Genomic DNA, 14504 nt, shown 5'->3' on the forward strand with positions numbered 1-14504 from the left:
TGCTCTCTCCTCACGGACGGCCGCCTCGGGGGCCAGCCCACAGCGCGGTGACGCCGCTGTGCCCCTGCCGTGATGGAGCAGCTTTGGCGCTCTTTCCGCGTCACCTTTGGGAAGTCTCCTCTTATCCCTGCCATGGGGGTGGGTCCCAGGTGCGGGCCGGTCTCTCGTACCGTGCCTACGGTGAGAGGAACAGAGGAAAGGGCATTAAACTGAGACGAGGGAGATTCAGATTAGATACCAGAAAAATTTCACTGTGGTGGTGCTGGGCTGGCTGTTGGACTGGGTGATCTTAAAGGTCTCTTCAAACCTTGGTGATTTGATGATTCTGTATATCTCTCCACCACTTGAAGAAGTATTTCTATCCCTATCAAGCTAGTTTTTTGTTACAAAGTGCTGAGGACTTTTTCCTGGTTGTGTATTAAAAAAAACCATTGTTGACCACCAAATTTTCCCCTTCAGAAGCAAGAGTTCAGTTCTGGCGGGCTCCCTGCTCTCTTAGACTGGATAAGTTTGGTGCTATAGGTTGGAGGCCAATTTTAAATGCTTAAAAACTATTGTGAGGGCTTGCTGGAGTTGAACCAGATCATTGGTTGAACTCGCAAACTGGTTCAACTCTGAAATTACTTAGAATCATAGAATTGTAGAGTTGCTAAGGTGGGGAAAGACTTCTAAGACAAAGTTCAACCATGAACCAGCACCACTGTGTTCACCACCAAACCATGGTCCCAGTTGCCACATCCACACGCCTTTAGAACACTTCCAGGGATGGTGATTCCACCACTTCCCTGGGCAGCCTGTGCCACTGCCTGACTGCCTTTTCCAAGAAGAAATTTTTCTCAGTATCCAACCTAAACTTCCCCTGCACAACTTGAGGCCGTTTCCTCTTGGCCTATTGCTTGTTACCTGGGAGAAGAGCCCAGTTCCCACCTGGCTACAACCTCCTTTCAGGTAGTTAGAGAGCAAGACTCGATAGACTTGATGATAATTTTTAGATATGTTTATTATTACAGCTGGAAAAAAAAAAAGAAAAAAGAGGCTGTTTCCTTGATAGTTTTGCCTTTTTGGGACCAGGTGAACTTAGTATAAAACCAGATTAGAAAGTGCATGAAGTGCTTTCAACAGAGCAAATGATTAACAACCGTTTAGTTCTGCTATGGAGACGTTTCTTTATGTTGTACCAGATTGTGGTTTACCTTTAAAAGCAGATAAAGTCTGGTGTTAAATTACAAACAACTAAAGATTTTTGAGGTAAGTTTTTTGTTTGTTTGATAGTTTGGGGTTTTTTGGTGGGGGGTGTTTTGGTTTGGGGTTTTTTTTGTTTGTTTGTTTTCCTGTAGGGAGTGGTGAAGAAATTTCCAAGTTAGTACCTTGTTCAGTCAATTCATTTACCAGCTCAGCTGTGACTCACCTGACCGGAGCAAGTCACGCTACTTCTCTCTTTCCTTGTCATGTGAGGATAATAATTCAGAGTTATCTTGCAAGGTATTATGAAAACGAAGTCTTGTATCTGTAATTATGTGACAGAGCATTGGCTCATGACCTGCTTTCTGGTGTTGAGATCAGTTAACTTGTGCCTAAGTTTTACAGCAGTCTCCTGTAAGAAATACCTCTGTTTTGTGCTGTAAGATGTATTTCCTCAGCAGAATTCAGGAAGGTAATAACTTTAAATGGAATTGAGTTTAGTTAGCTTTGTATATTTGCAGCTGTAAGTGGCAGAGAAAAAAAAATAACATTTCTTAGCTGCTATCAGCAGAGAACAGCTCCTTGAGAATTAAATGTTTTGTGGAAGAGAAAACAATATCCTAAAAAACATGCCCTTTAATATGCAATAATGTGCTTTATTATCCCTGCTGGCATGTACCATAGAAACGTGTCTTGTTTCTGTTGATCTTAGTAATTCAGTTTAATGATTTGGTTTAGTGGGTGGCCTTTCTAATAATTCTGCAGTGTACCAGGGCTTCTCAGCTTTTTTAATATGTCCTTTATGCTGACACATTCTGTGCGTTACTTGTTACTTTTCTTGTTCTTACCTTTTGTGCATGTTTTTCCAAATGATACGAGGTATCCAAAAGTTTTATTTGAGCTATGAATTTGACACCAACAGATGAGATTTGATAGTAATGAGTTGAAGAATCCCTCTGAACCCTTTAATAAGTACATTTTTAGTGTTACACTGCTTTCAGCATTTTAGGCTTTTTCTTATCGTGTGATTTATTTTTTGATTCGGGTTTTCTGATTTGTGGGACTGACGGGGGTTTTTTGTCCTTTCTGCAAAATATTTACTAAGAGGCCTTAAAAATGAGAGGAACTAACACTTGGCACTATATAAACAGGAAGAAAAGCAGCCAACAGCTCTTTAGAGTATTCCAGATGTGTGCCCTAATGGAGAGAACATTTTGCCTCTGCTGGAGGGTGAAAGGAGCTGTGTGGATAAGGTGGGCTTTAATTGCATGTTTCTCGCTGTTTAACACACTGTTTCTCAGACTTTTGCTCGTGGCACCCTTGGATTTACCTTGAATTTATCTGTCTTCACTTAATCTCCCTGGGTCAAAATAGCTTTTTGGTTTCAGCCAAAAAAGTAGCTACTTCTTTTTGGTCATGTTTTGTTAAAATTGGTGTTACCATTTTTGCTTAAAAAAAAAGCCTTTGACTTATGAAGCTGATGTAGAATATAGTGTGTGTTCATCATGTTCAAAACATATCTGAAAGGGAGCTTTATACAGAACAACTTCTGAGGTGGTAAAACATTCATGCTGTGGGTTAAAAGGTGAGATGAAAGGCAAATGTTTGGAGTGTGATAGGTAATCAAGAAAGATTATATATACCATTTATACCTTTTCCTAAAGCTGAAAATGTTGTCCAGTGAAAGGTGACCCAGCAGCTGAGTAGCAATGGGGGAGAAGAGCAAAAGGCAGCAAGAGCAAGGGTTGGGGTTTCAGCCCAAAGCCCCCGAGAGCTCTCGGTGTGGTCTCTTGAGCTGCTATAAACAGCCCTTAGAGGCTTCACATCTCTAAAGAACAAGAGCTTCATCTACTAAATGGATGAACTCCACTGTCCCTGGGCAAAAAACAGTGGTGCAAAGTCTGAAAGGGAGATTAGTTTGCTGCCTCATCAAGAATGTGATGCTGTAAGAGGATTGGATTTGCATATCCAAGGAGCAGTGAGTTCTCCTATAATTGATTAGTTAGGATTCTCAACTTAATGTTTGTTGTGTTGCTCTAATTGCCACTACAGAGGTATTTAGCTAAAGGTCTATAGGTAATTTCACATAGGTTGCAAGGCAAGTATTGATGGGCCAAAATAACAAAATGCAGTTTTGAAGTGAAGGCTCAAGGTCCATTTATAGTTACAGTAGGAATTCCTAGAAATTTAATCTGTAATACCAGGTATTCCTGAATCTAAAACTTGAAGTATTCTGTCCTGTGGAAACAGAAAGTTCTGTTGACTGTTTATCTTGATGACAAATAGTTTTACTCTATAGCTCAGCAAACTTCTCTTCAAAGAAACCCAGCAACTTTTGAATGAGAGACCTGCAGCCAGACTTTCCAGTCTTTCATCTCTACATATATGTTGTTTAAGAATCATAGAATGGGTTGGGTTGGGAGGGCCCTTTAGAGCTCATCCAGTTCCAGTGCCCCTTTGGGACTTTTTTCACTCAATAAGGTCACTCGAAGCCCCATCCAATCTCATCTTGGACACTTGAAGGGATATAATGGAATTTTGGTATAGTGCAGGCTTCTTATCTCTAGACTAATTTGTCTTTTCATGTGACTTTTTAATAAACTTCTGCTCCTATAATGCACTTGCAATCATGAACTCTGTTTAAAAACAAGAGTGTTGAGATGTTTGTGACTGCATTGCAGTCTCCAGCTGTGATTCAATTCAACATTGAGCAATGAATATAACATGATTGATTTAGAGATAACATGGTTTCTTACTCCTATGACATTGCTGAAGGAATTTAACAGCTGAGAAGCCCAAACACTGGATGGCAGTGTTGGGTGATGTCCTGGCCTGTGCCAAGTGAATGAGTTAACTGGCTTTGACCTATTTTATGGAAATTCATTTTGAGAGCTACTAAGATCTCTTTTCCTTGAAAATTCATTAAAAAGCTCTGAAAGAATGTTTCCAACTGGGAGTTAAAAGCAGACTATCCTGAAGGATGGGTTTTTTTCCATCTTCCAAATTCACAGAGAGACCAGAAATAACTTATAAATACTGGGTTAGCTTTGGGAAGGTGTGTGGAAGATATGAGCTTCTCATAAATGTCTCTCTGACCACCACACATCCTTCTCTTTATTGATAGCTCTTGGTAGCTTCCTGAAGGGAAAACCTGTGGGGGTATTTATGTCTTTGGGACATGAAGGTGTGGTAATCTGAGTCTCAGCTGTGTGGCTCACGTTGATTTCATTCATATTTATCCAGGAGAAATCAATATTTTTTACATGTGTTTTGTGTCACTGTGTTGGTTTTTTAAGTTGTTTAAGAAAAATAGTGGGCTGTGTTTGAAAACTAGCTTTTTGTATCATAATCATTCAGAGGGTTTTTTGTATTATTGTTATTACCCACTGGTTTCTGGATTGAAGAGTGTCTCTCTCTATTGGTGATCATGCTTGTTACCTCTTTGGGACAGAGAAACCTGTAAGCAGCTCCAAGTTCAACACAGAAGGAGATATATTGTTTTCTTTTTGACTTTATGTGTTTTGTAGGATTTAAAAAAGAAAATTAAAAGCTGGTGTTCCACTTAGAGACTGCAGAGGCAGAAAACTGATCTACCTATCCCTGCTATACAGGAGGCTTTGCATGTTCTCCTCAGTAACTCCTGGGCCTGGTGGGCAGGCTGAACTCTCTGAACTGCTTTGTTGGGGCCAGAGTTGTTGGGCACAGCTGTACTGAGACATAAAGGGCTGTAAAGCCCTTGCTTAACTCTGCTTCCCAGTGACCTCTAGTTCACCAACTCCTCCAGCAAGCTGTGGTTTCATACCCAGGTCCTTCTGGCTTTTCTGTAAATCTACCCTTGTGGTGGCTGGAGCTCAGCTTGCAGGTGGTCACTGCAGGTGGATTGGTGCCTCTTCAGGATCCATTGATGTGTGCTGAGAAGTGCCCTCGGTAAGAGCACTCCTTGAATTGTCACTTTTGATGAGTTTGGTTTGACAACAATCTTATTGCACAACACAAAATCAGGCCAGTAAGAAGGGGGAACTTTTGCATCCTGAAACGAAAATACTGTTTTCATTTTTGCGTGTTATAAAGTAAAGCTTTGCCCAAAATAAAAAAAGGAGGAATTTCTGTAGAGAAGTTGTCCTGAACCAAAACCTGGTTTTGAGCATGTGACATGTAATTTGTGTGGCTGATGGCTGAGGCTGAATATAAAAATGTTATAGTCGGTAGTTTCTCTACAATGGATGAGATCAGAATTCTGTTTGCAGACTTTGAGCCTCGTTAAAAAGCCTTTATCTCCTTTCTCCTCACTACTCATATATTTTTTTGTAATTTTAAGTGTTTACTCTGTAGGATTTAAATATACTTCTACTGCCTATAAACCTACAGGAAGGGAGGGACCTCTACCAGAAAAAGGGAGTTTTTAAACCAGTAAATTTGAGTGTACTGCTTCCTTTACTTTAAGTTTTGCTTTTATGTTGCAAAGAATTATCAGGAAATGTCACATCTGGTATGTTTCAGAGAAGCTGCAACAAAGTTATTTTAATAAGAAAAATGAATGCATGAATTATTTAAAATAGTTGGTGCAACTGTTCCTATTAACTAATCCAGGCACTTGGAAGGCAATTACACTGAGCTTTGACAACATTGCCAACCCACTGCACAGTGCCTTATGCCAAAAGCTATTGTTGTTTCATTGACCACGTTCACCATTACATATGCATATGAAAAAACAGAGGCATTTTCATCGGGATTACCCTAATAGCATTAAGAGATTATTTTTTAAATTTCCTTGGAAGGAAATTCACTTAAATGAGATTACTTATTACTTGACTGGTTTCCTATCATGCTGCTATGTTTAGGTAAGTGGAGTCCATTAGAGTATAAAGTTTTTTAAAAAACTGATTTTATACATTAATGATTTCAAATAAAAGAGAAGTACTATATTTGTGCACAGCTTCTTTTGAGAAAGTTAAGTCGATGCTCTGGTTAGGAGAGATAACACTTTTTGTCCCCCTTGGTGGCCCCCCTAGTGTCACCATTAGTTGCTAATTACTTGCAAACAAATAAACAATTAACTCCTCGTGCCTCTTGGTGGGAGAGTTTTCATTGACATGCTAAAACTTTCTAATAAAAGATTTTAATTAATGACGTTGCAAATCCAACCCCCTTGTCAACACAGCTATAAGGGCTTGTGGAGAAATGCAAGTGCAGTGTCCCTGCTATGCTGGCTGAGGGGGAGAGCATGGCCGGGCCATCGCTGTGTGCTGCCAGTACAGCAGCAGCGCCGCAGAACCTTCACAGAGTGTCTGACTTTGTAGAGAATAAAACCACACAGTGCTCCTTTTCAATCGAAAGTATTTTGGGACTGGAGCAGAAGAAAGATGCCATTCCAGCTGTGAAACCTCACAGACCCTGGGTGGATGCATGCACCAGCTTGGGTAAGTCAGTCTGGTTTGTAGTCTCTCAGGCTCTTACTCTAAAAGTATTTGCATGTTTATATTGGAAACCAGTAAATTGAAGCTCTCCTTTGCTTTCTTTTTCTAGTTTTAGGTGATGACAGTAATCCCCACCTCCAAATCCCTGTTGTTTGCTATGAAAATCCATTATTTCATGCTAACAGTGATCCAGTGCAAGAGGAAAAAGTTTTGAAATGTGAAAAATATTTTTCAGTCACTGAAAGGCTGTCTTTCAAACGGGAATTGAGCTGGTACAGGGGTAGAAGACCCAGAACTGCATTCACTAGAAACCAGGTAGGGCTTTTCTCAGTATTTAACAAGTGAGTAACAATGGAGTTCAGTGAAATGTTGGTAGAAGCCTGAAACAGCTGCCTAATGCAGTGTGAGGTACTTCTGCAGAGAGAAATGCAATCAGGAACAAGTGTCAATTAACAGGAATGGTGCTAATTTCAGCAGAGCTGTGTTTGTGCATGGAATCAGAGCTGTGCAAACCCTGCTTGGAAGTCTCCTGTTGAACAAACTAAACCTGTTTTTCTGTATTTCATTTCTGTATTACTGCTATGAAAGTAGTGACAACTATTCAACAAGTGTGTTTTAAACTCCTCAGATTGAAGTCTTGGAAAATGTTTTTAAAATGAACTCCTACCCCGGCATTGATATTAGAGAAGAGCTAGCTCGCAAATTAGACTTAGATGAAGACAGGATCCAGGTAATTAAAAATGTATTTGAACTTTTCTCTAATTGCATTTATATGTCCCCTCTGGTTATATAAATAAGTAGTTTGACAGCAGTAGCAATAATATTAATAATCTCAATATGAATCAATGTACATACATGTAATATGCCCTCAATGATTTGTGAAATAGAAGCCATTTAATTCCTTCTGAAAGCTAAAACCTTATTCCAAAGCATTGATGAGGCAATAATCACTATAATACTTCCATGATATCTGATCTGTTAATCTCTAGTTATCATGTATGTAACTTGATCATTTACTTCCATGCTTTAAAATCATGTTTATATGATGTTTATCTCCATATTTGAAAAACAAATATGGAACAGATATTGAAATAATTTGTATAACTGAGACTGTCAGTAGAGCATAGATTTGTTAAGTCAGTGTTTGAACCTCTGTCTTCATCTGATCAAAACCAAGGTCTGCTCAGGGATATTGACTATTGATTTCCACATAGTCCAATATTATAAAAATATTGTAGACATTAGAATTTGGGCTTCACCTTGATGTTTATTGAGCTTTTGATGCAACTATTATATTGGGGTTGATGGGAAACTTGATGTGGCAAATGAAGACAGAATTCCAGATGTTTGAGATCCTCCAGGGTCTGACTGTCACTGAAATTAATACTAGTTTTTATATTAATTGCAGTGAAGCTGGGGATGTTACTTTCTTTGTCTGTGCTCTTAGAATTCCAGCGAGTAGCTGCATGCCATCATCTGCAGATTTTAAATTTGCATTTAACTTTCAAAGAGCTGTCATGACACAAAATATTGTAATGCTGTGTGAATATATTTGTTTCAAACATTATTCTGCTTTCAGTGCTTTCTGAAAAGCCTGCCTTCTCTTTTCATTTTAGATCTGGTTCCAGAACCGTCGTGCAAAGCTGAAAAGATCACACAGAGAATCTCAGTTTCTAATGGTGAAAAATACTTTCACCTCCAGCCTGCTGGAGTAGAAAGAAGGATGGTTTGGTGTTACAGTACTACAACAGAGCACGGAGAATTATTAATAGCCTGTATTAAGTAATGGTATAGTAATTATGATTTTATGCCCAGATTTGAAAGTTTATTATAATTTTCATTCAAATAAACTGTAAATACTTGAAGTATTATTACAATCTACTTTTTGTGGAAAAAGGGAACTTTTCCTATATCTTTGAGTAAGTATTTTCAGAGAAGTTTAGATATTTTTGCAGCTTAAAAAATACAAACCTTAGGTTGCACAAGATTTTCAGCTACTGTGAATTACTACAGCTTAACTGAAGATGATTTGACAAAGCTTCAAGGTTGTAGAAAAAGTCTGTTTAAAGGCTGAAATACACATTATGCAAAATAGATTTTGCTACCCAAAACAGACTATGTGTTACATAGGAGTTTAAATAGCTTATTTATAAAGAATATGATATCTTTTTCCAAAAATTATGTTCTTTATGAAAACTGTCTCAAATGGAAGGGGTAATATTCAGCTGACTGTTCAGTTTGAACAATTGCCCAGTTAAAAGAAGCTGAAAATTATAATCTTTTTATATAATTTCAATTAATTTAGGGTATTTGCCTATTTAATACTTCAACTTGGATATCTCCTCTCTTGTCAGTATAAGCATTCTAGTTATGGAAGTTGCCTTATTATCTTTTAATGACAGAATGTAGCATTTCACAGGATCAAATCAGTTGGGACCAGACCAGATATCCAGATCATTGCCATTAATTTTAGGGTGTGGGATTCATTTTTATCAAACATTACATGAAAGTTAATTATCCTCATATTTGATATTCAGCCTGAAGTCAAGGAGAGCCTTATACAAAACAGCCCCCACCCAACTCTTCATGGCCACAATGTAGGAAAACATTGTAAGTCCAGGTTTCTGCTGTTCTTTGTTCAGCAGAGCCCTGGGAACTTCCCTGAAGTGCTGAGGCCCTTCAGTGAGACTTCAGCCTGTATTTCTTACTAGACACAAATCCTACATTCTGTCATGAACAGACACGGTGTTGATCTTCCTTTCTGCATGCTTTCATCCCTGATATCTGCTGTCCTTTGGAATGAAAGGTAAGTTTGAGAAAATGGGACAATAGAACAAAAATCATTTTAGGTAATCTCATACTAGGAAAAGCTAAAGGGAAGGATGATCTACCTTCAGTCCTTACTTAGTATTTTGGTTGATCGGTTGAGCTATGGGAGTTCAGATAAAAACATTCCTATATTTTATGAAAAATATAGCTGAAAGGCTGAATTACTTTAGAACAGGTGGTGGCCATTTTATGTCTTTAATTTCACTGGCTCATTGGCTTCATTTTTATATAGAATCCTTAAAATCTTGAATTGTTTGAATTTCTCTGGGAAATCTTAATGTAAAAATAACAAACTTTTATCCAATATTGAAATGTTAATTTTCTGTGGTTTGTGTTCCTAACTGAACTTCTGTTGTATCCTGCATTCCAAAATATTTGAGAGAACATTCACAAATAAAGCAATTCAAATTGAGCCAAACCCATTAGGAACAGTTCTTAGAGAAACTGAAATCTCAATTCAGATACCTACCTCATCTGGTAAAGCCAATATTGGGAAGGCATTCTTCTGTTTTGTTTTTCTTCACACCTCAAAACATATACTGCCTATAGTTTAACCTTATTGCAGGTAATCTGAAACTATTGTCTACTCTACTGCTGGAAACAAAGTTTCCAGCAGCAACAGATTAGACTAATCTGTACAGATTGATGCCTAAGAACCTCAGTCTATTATCTGGCAAACAGCTCAATACATTTCATGTCTCCAGTAATGGAACTGGTCTCAAGTGACAGAAGTCTGACAAAGCAATTGAAGAGAAGGAGTAGAATTGTAGCAGAATAATTATAGCAGCAGCCCTGGTATCCAGCTCTCAGTCAGCAAATGTTACAGCAGGGTGACTGGTTGGTGTGAGGTACTAAGGGTGTCCCACATAGTGCTGAGGGGCAAAAAGTTTAAAAGCATTGCTGCATTATTTACTTCATCTTAACTTAGCTTGTTCCTCCCAAGGTAAAGGCATTGGCAGATCAAAGGAGAACCTTTAACTTTACATTTCTACTTAAAAAGTAGAAATGATCGTTATGTGAGGGGGAGCTGGAGCTGCTCAGCCTCTTCAGGGGTGTCAGGATCCCACCTGATTGCATTGCAAAAGGAGTTCATGTGGTCAAACAGGATTGTTGGTGAGGGAGGGGAATCCAGGGCTGCTGAAGAGCCTTCGGTTGGAGATTCCTTTGTGGGGAAATAGTGCCTTGATGTGTGTGACACGAGGGGAAAGAGTTAGACAGAAAATGTCAAAGACTGGTCTTTCTATTTTGGGCACCCAAAGCTTATACTGGTGGGACCAGCAGTATTTTCAGGAGAATCCCAGGAAGTGTGAAGTGCTGTGTTAGCATTGCACTGCAGCTTCTCTTTCTTAGATTGATTAGCAAACTGGAACACTATTCATGTGTGTGTTGAGTTTAGAAGAAGAAATAAATGGGATTTCTTCTAACATCTGTTTTTTTGCAGGATGCTGTTTATTAAGCAATGAGGTAAGAAAATGATCAAAAATGCTCAGGGATTCACATCTTTGGTGTAGCTGTGGTGTAATTGCCAGTGACTTTCACATCCCTAAGTATGTTTTTCATTTGATCATATGGATGTGCTGTGGGGGTGGTATTAGAGTGACAGAGTAAGTAATGCATTGCCTGTGCCTTAATAAGAAAAAAAACAAAAAGATAAAAAAGGAACAAAAAAGCAATGAAAGACTAGATTTTGCAAGTGTGTTTTGATCCACCTTGTGAATTGGTGGGTGTGAAGTCCAGTGCCTTGAGCAAACAGAATGGCTGTGGATTCACACAGGCACCAGGAATGCTTTTCATATCAGTTTTCTGGCTCGGGATGTTGGAAGGATCTGTAGATGTGCCTGGTAAAACTAATACAATACCTAGATTCCAAGGGAAATGAATATTCCTTCTTTTTGGATTTATGTTCCAATGTTTTTTCCTTTCCTAGTTCCTAAACCAGTTTTCCTCTACCACTGTGATGGCTTGAGAACCCAATGAGTATAGTCTGTCACTCTTTTCCTTAATCTCGTGCAATTTGGAGCAAAAAGGACAAAAGTTAGCAGGTGGTATGAGATAGTCCTCTTCATTAAAAATTATCTATGTTATTAGTCTTGTTATTAATCTCTATAATATTTTGTGAATTTGCCATTTTTAAATTGCATATGTTTCAAACTCATTATCTCATTGTGACCTTTAAAAAAATAACCTCCATAACCTTGCACCAACTCAATTATTGTACCTTTTTTTCTCTAATCCTTTCTTGCTTTTTTTAGCACCAAATTTTTATTTTACCAGTACATGTCATTCATTTTACTCCTCCTATGGTTTTAAATGTCTGTCCACAATTTCTATATTCTGTGGCAGTCTTTGGTCTGTGTATAACAAAATTAAGTTTTATATATTAAGCGAATATATATCTTTTAATGATAGATTTCACACTTTTAATCTTTGGAATTGTATTAAATGGATCATAGTGATACTCCAAAATATTTTGGGATTCAGTTTCTATAAATGATGCCATATTAAGGAAATTAATAAGATATCAGATGAAGTATTCTGCAGTAAAGATTGTTGGCTGTTTATTTTGCTTTTTCATATTAAATCAGACTTTAAAGTCATAAATTTTGAAACGATCTGTATTTAAACTGAAAGTGCTGGGCTGCTTCTGCCCTCTGGTGGTTGGAGTTAATAATTACAGTTCTACACGTTCATGGGGTTTAATCCCGCATTCCCGAGCTGGGCTGTGGGCACAACAGGGCCCTCCCACAGGGAATCACTGCCCCTTTGAACTGTTCAGACTTTGTGTCTGAATTTAAATTCCAAGTGCATACACGTGCTTGAGATGTCAGACCTGATTTGCAAAAGCTCCAAGTGGTCAATAATGAACAGAACACAATGAAAATCAGTGGGTGCTTAATATTTTTGATGGTCTGAACATCCACTCTTTTAAAATCTTGCCTCCAATATTTCTACATTTGAGAAAGGAGTTCTCAGGAAGAATTTATTCACAGAAAGGGCTGTTAAACATTGGAATGGGCTGCCCAGGGAGGAGGAGTCACCATCCCTGGATGTGTTCAAGAAACAACTGGACGTGGAACTTCATGCCATGGTCTGGTTGACAAGGTGATATTCTGCTTGACAAAATGGACTCGATCTTAGAGGTCTTTAGCAACCAAAATAATTCTGTGAAAGCATTTGGCAAAGTAGACAGTAATTCTAAAAAAACACCCCTCATTATGGTGTAAAACTTAGAATGGCTTCTAGTATTACATCTACTGATATAATTCTTCTGAGATAATAAATACAGTGTTGTCAATGCAAATGTTTGCTAGGCAGAAACACTTATTGCCACCAGGATTTTCATTTATCATTGTTTTGTCCTATTAGAAGGATAAGAAATCACTTTGTGCTCTTTAAATACTGTGGATTTCTTAACAGTTTCTCTTGCATTTCAAAGCATTCAGTTCGACTAAAATGCTAAAAAATATTATAGTGGCCACTTTAATTTCCATCATGATTCAAATATTTGTAAGTTCCCAGGTAGATGTTTGGATTGAGACATACAGTGCAATGCAATTCTCTCACTTCAGAGATGCATCTTATTCTGTGCTACAGGATGTGGTTATCTGACTATTTCTGCAAATTGCTCTAATTGGTTTTGGCAGAGAAAGGAAGTTACAGGGAAGCATTCTCAGGAGGCACCAGGCTGGAGACTTTAAGACATAAGTTGGCTACATGTAAATTTCAGTTTAGGAGTGGCGTTTTCAGTGGTTGCTACTATTATAATCTAATTAGAAACAATAATTATCTCTTGTAACTTACCATATTAACAGGCTTTAACTCTCCATGGAAGTATTAACAAATCTTGTTCATTCTGGTCTTTTATTATCTGCATATTCATCTTATTCTTTCCAAAAATAAGCAGCTAACTCAATCCTGATATCCAACTGCTTCAAATTTGTGTTTTAAAATAATGTGCCAGACTCTAGATAAACAGAACCTTGAGTTTGTTTGTTTGAGAGGCAGGGCTGCCAGCAACAATTGTCATTCCTAGCAGGGCCCTTCCTCTGGTGTTTTTTAAGCCCAGTCTTGTAGAATTGCTGTGCATTCTTTTGTAAATCTGTTATAAAATGTTTTAAAATTACGCCAGAATATTTTGGGGAATATCTCTCATATAAACAAAAATTGCAATTCCCATATGGCTCCAGCCTTGGTATTTTCTTTTGTGTGTGTATTTCCCTTGGTGGGAGTAGAATGAGGTGCTATTGACAAAGGGCTTTCCAATCTTCTTCCACAATGCTTGCACAATACTAAGATTTTTTTTTTTTAAATTCTTCCAGCCATGTTCCTTTTGTTCTGCAACAGTATCTGTTACTAGTGTCTCCATACATTTTAATTGCAAAAATTTTCAAAGCATTTCCTTCAGCTTTAATTACCCTTAGCTTTTGGCCTCAAATAACAAATGATGTCATCATGAGGTGCTTGAGCAAATAGCTCTCCCTCGGTTAAATGGGAAAGGGTTTAAGGCAGGTTATGCTCAGCGAGGGGTCCCTTAGTGTGCTAGGATTAATTTTGCAGACATTGCCACAGTATGCTGCTGAACTGCAGAATAGACTGTTAAATCAGGTTTGGGTTGTTCCTCCACTCCTTCCCTCCCCCGTATTTTCCTGCAGAAGGAAAATGACAAGCTGGCTGGATGGAAAGTATTGTGCTGCAATAAGAAAGGGCTGAGGAGAACTAAAACTGAGAAACTTTTGTAAAGATGTTATTTTACTAGCATTTCTTGCATTTATTCAAACTGCACTGGGGGATCTTGGTTTGCATTTTTCATAGTTGTTCAAGATGAAATCTCTATATTGCTGAAATGTATTATTTTAAAATTGAACATTAAAAGTTATTCAATTGTTGTTAGATAATAAAACATACATAACTTTAGGGATACAGTTGTTGGTTCGGAATATTTCTAATTCAACAGAATTTTTATTGTAAAATGACTAATCCGTGCAATTTTTAATTTTCTTTGTGTCATAAATCTACCTTTCTCTACAAGTGCAGTTTCACATTACACATAATCTGGGGTAACAGAAGGCTGCTGCT

The 14504-nt window shown here is 38.0% G+C and overlaps 1 protein-coding gene across 3 annotated transcripts; it reads left to right on the top strand.

Moving 5' to 3' along the window:
- Positions 1 to 851: 851 nt before the first annotated feature.
- HESX1 (HESX homeobox 1) lies at positions 852 to 9532 on the top strand. Of its 3 annotated transcripts, none has more exons than XM_018068529.2 (7): positions 852 to 1482; positions 2334 to 2435; positions 4710 to 5109; positions 6344 to 6602; positions 6709 to 6914; positions 7228 to 7329; positions 8216 to 9532. In XM_018068529.2, exons 4-7 carry the CDS (start codon positions 6386 to 6388, stop codon positions 8312 to 8314), a joined length of 624 nt encoding a protein of 207 aa, XP_017924018.1. In that variant the 5' UTR covers positions 852 to 1482; positions 2334 to 2435; positions 4710 to 5109; positions 6344 to 6385; the 3' UTR covers positions 8315 to 9532. The 3 variants fall into 3 exon arrangements, with proteins under 3 accessions (XP_017924018.1, XP_029814127.1, XP_029814128.1); XM_029958267.1 differs by having other exon boundaries at positions 852 to 1248; positions 1338 to 2435; XM_029958268.1 differs by having other exon boundaries at positions 852 to 1248.
- The last annotated feature ends 4972 nt before the right edge of the window (positions 9533 to 14504 follow it).

This window comes from Manacus vitellinus, unplaced genomic scaffold, assembly GCF_001715985.3.
Source record: "Manacus vitellinus isolate BGI_N305 unplaced genomic scaffold, ASM171598v3 scaffold_14_pilon, whole genome shotgun sequence".
Classification (NCBI taxonomy): Eukaryota; Metazoa; Chordata; class Aves; order Passeriformes; family Pipridae; genus Manacus; species Manacus vitellinus.

Coding starts and splice junctions, on each gene's coding strand:
- HESX1 (XM_018068529.2), top strand. CDS start 6,386: ATGCTGGCTGAGGGGGAGAGCATGGCCGGGCCATCGCTGTGTGCTGCC. Junction 6,603..6,708: donor GGATGCATGCACCAGCTTGG/GTAAGTCAGTCT, acceptor TTCTTTTTCTAG/TTTTAGGTGATGACAGTAAT. Junction 6,915..7,227: donor CTGCATTCACTAGAAACCAG/GTAGGGCTTTTC, acceptor TAAACTCCTCAG/ATTGAAGTCTTGGAAAATGT.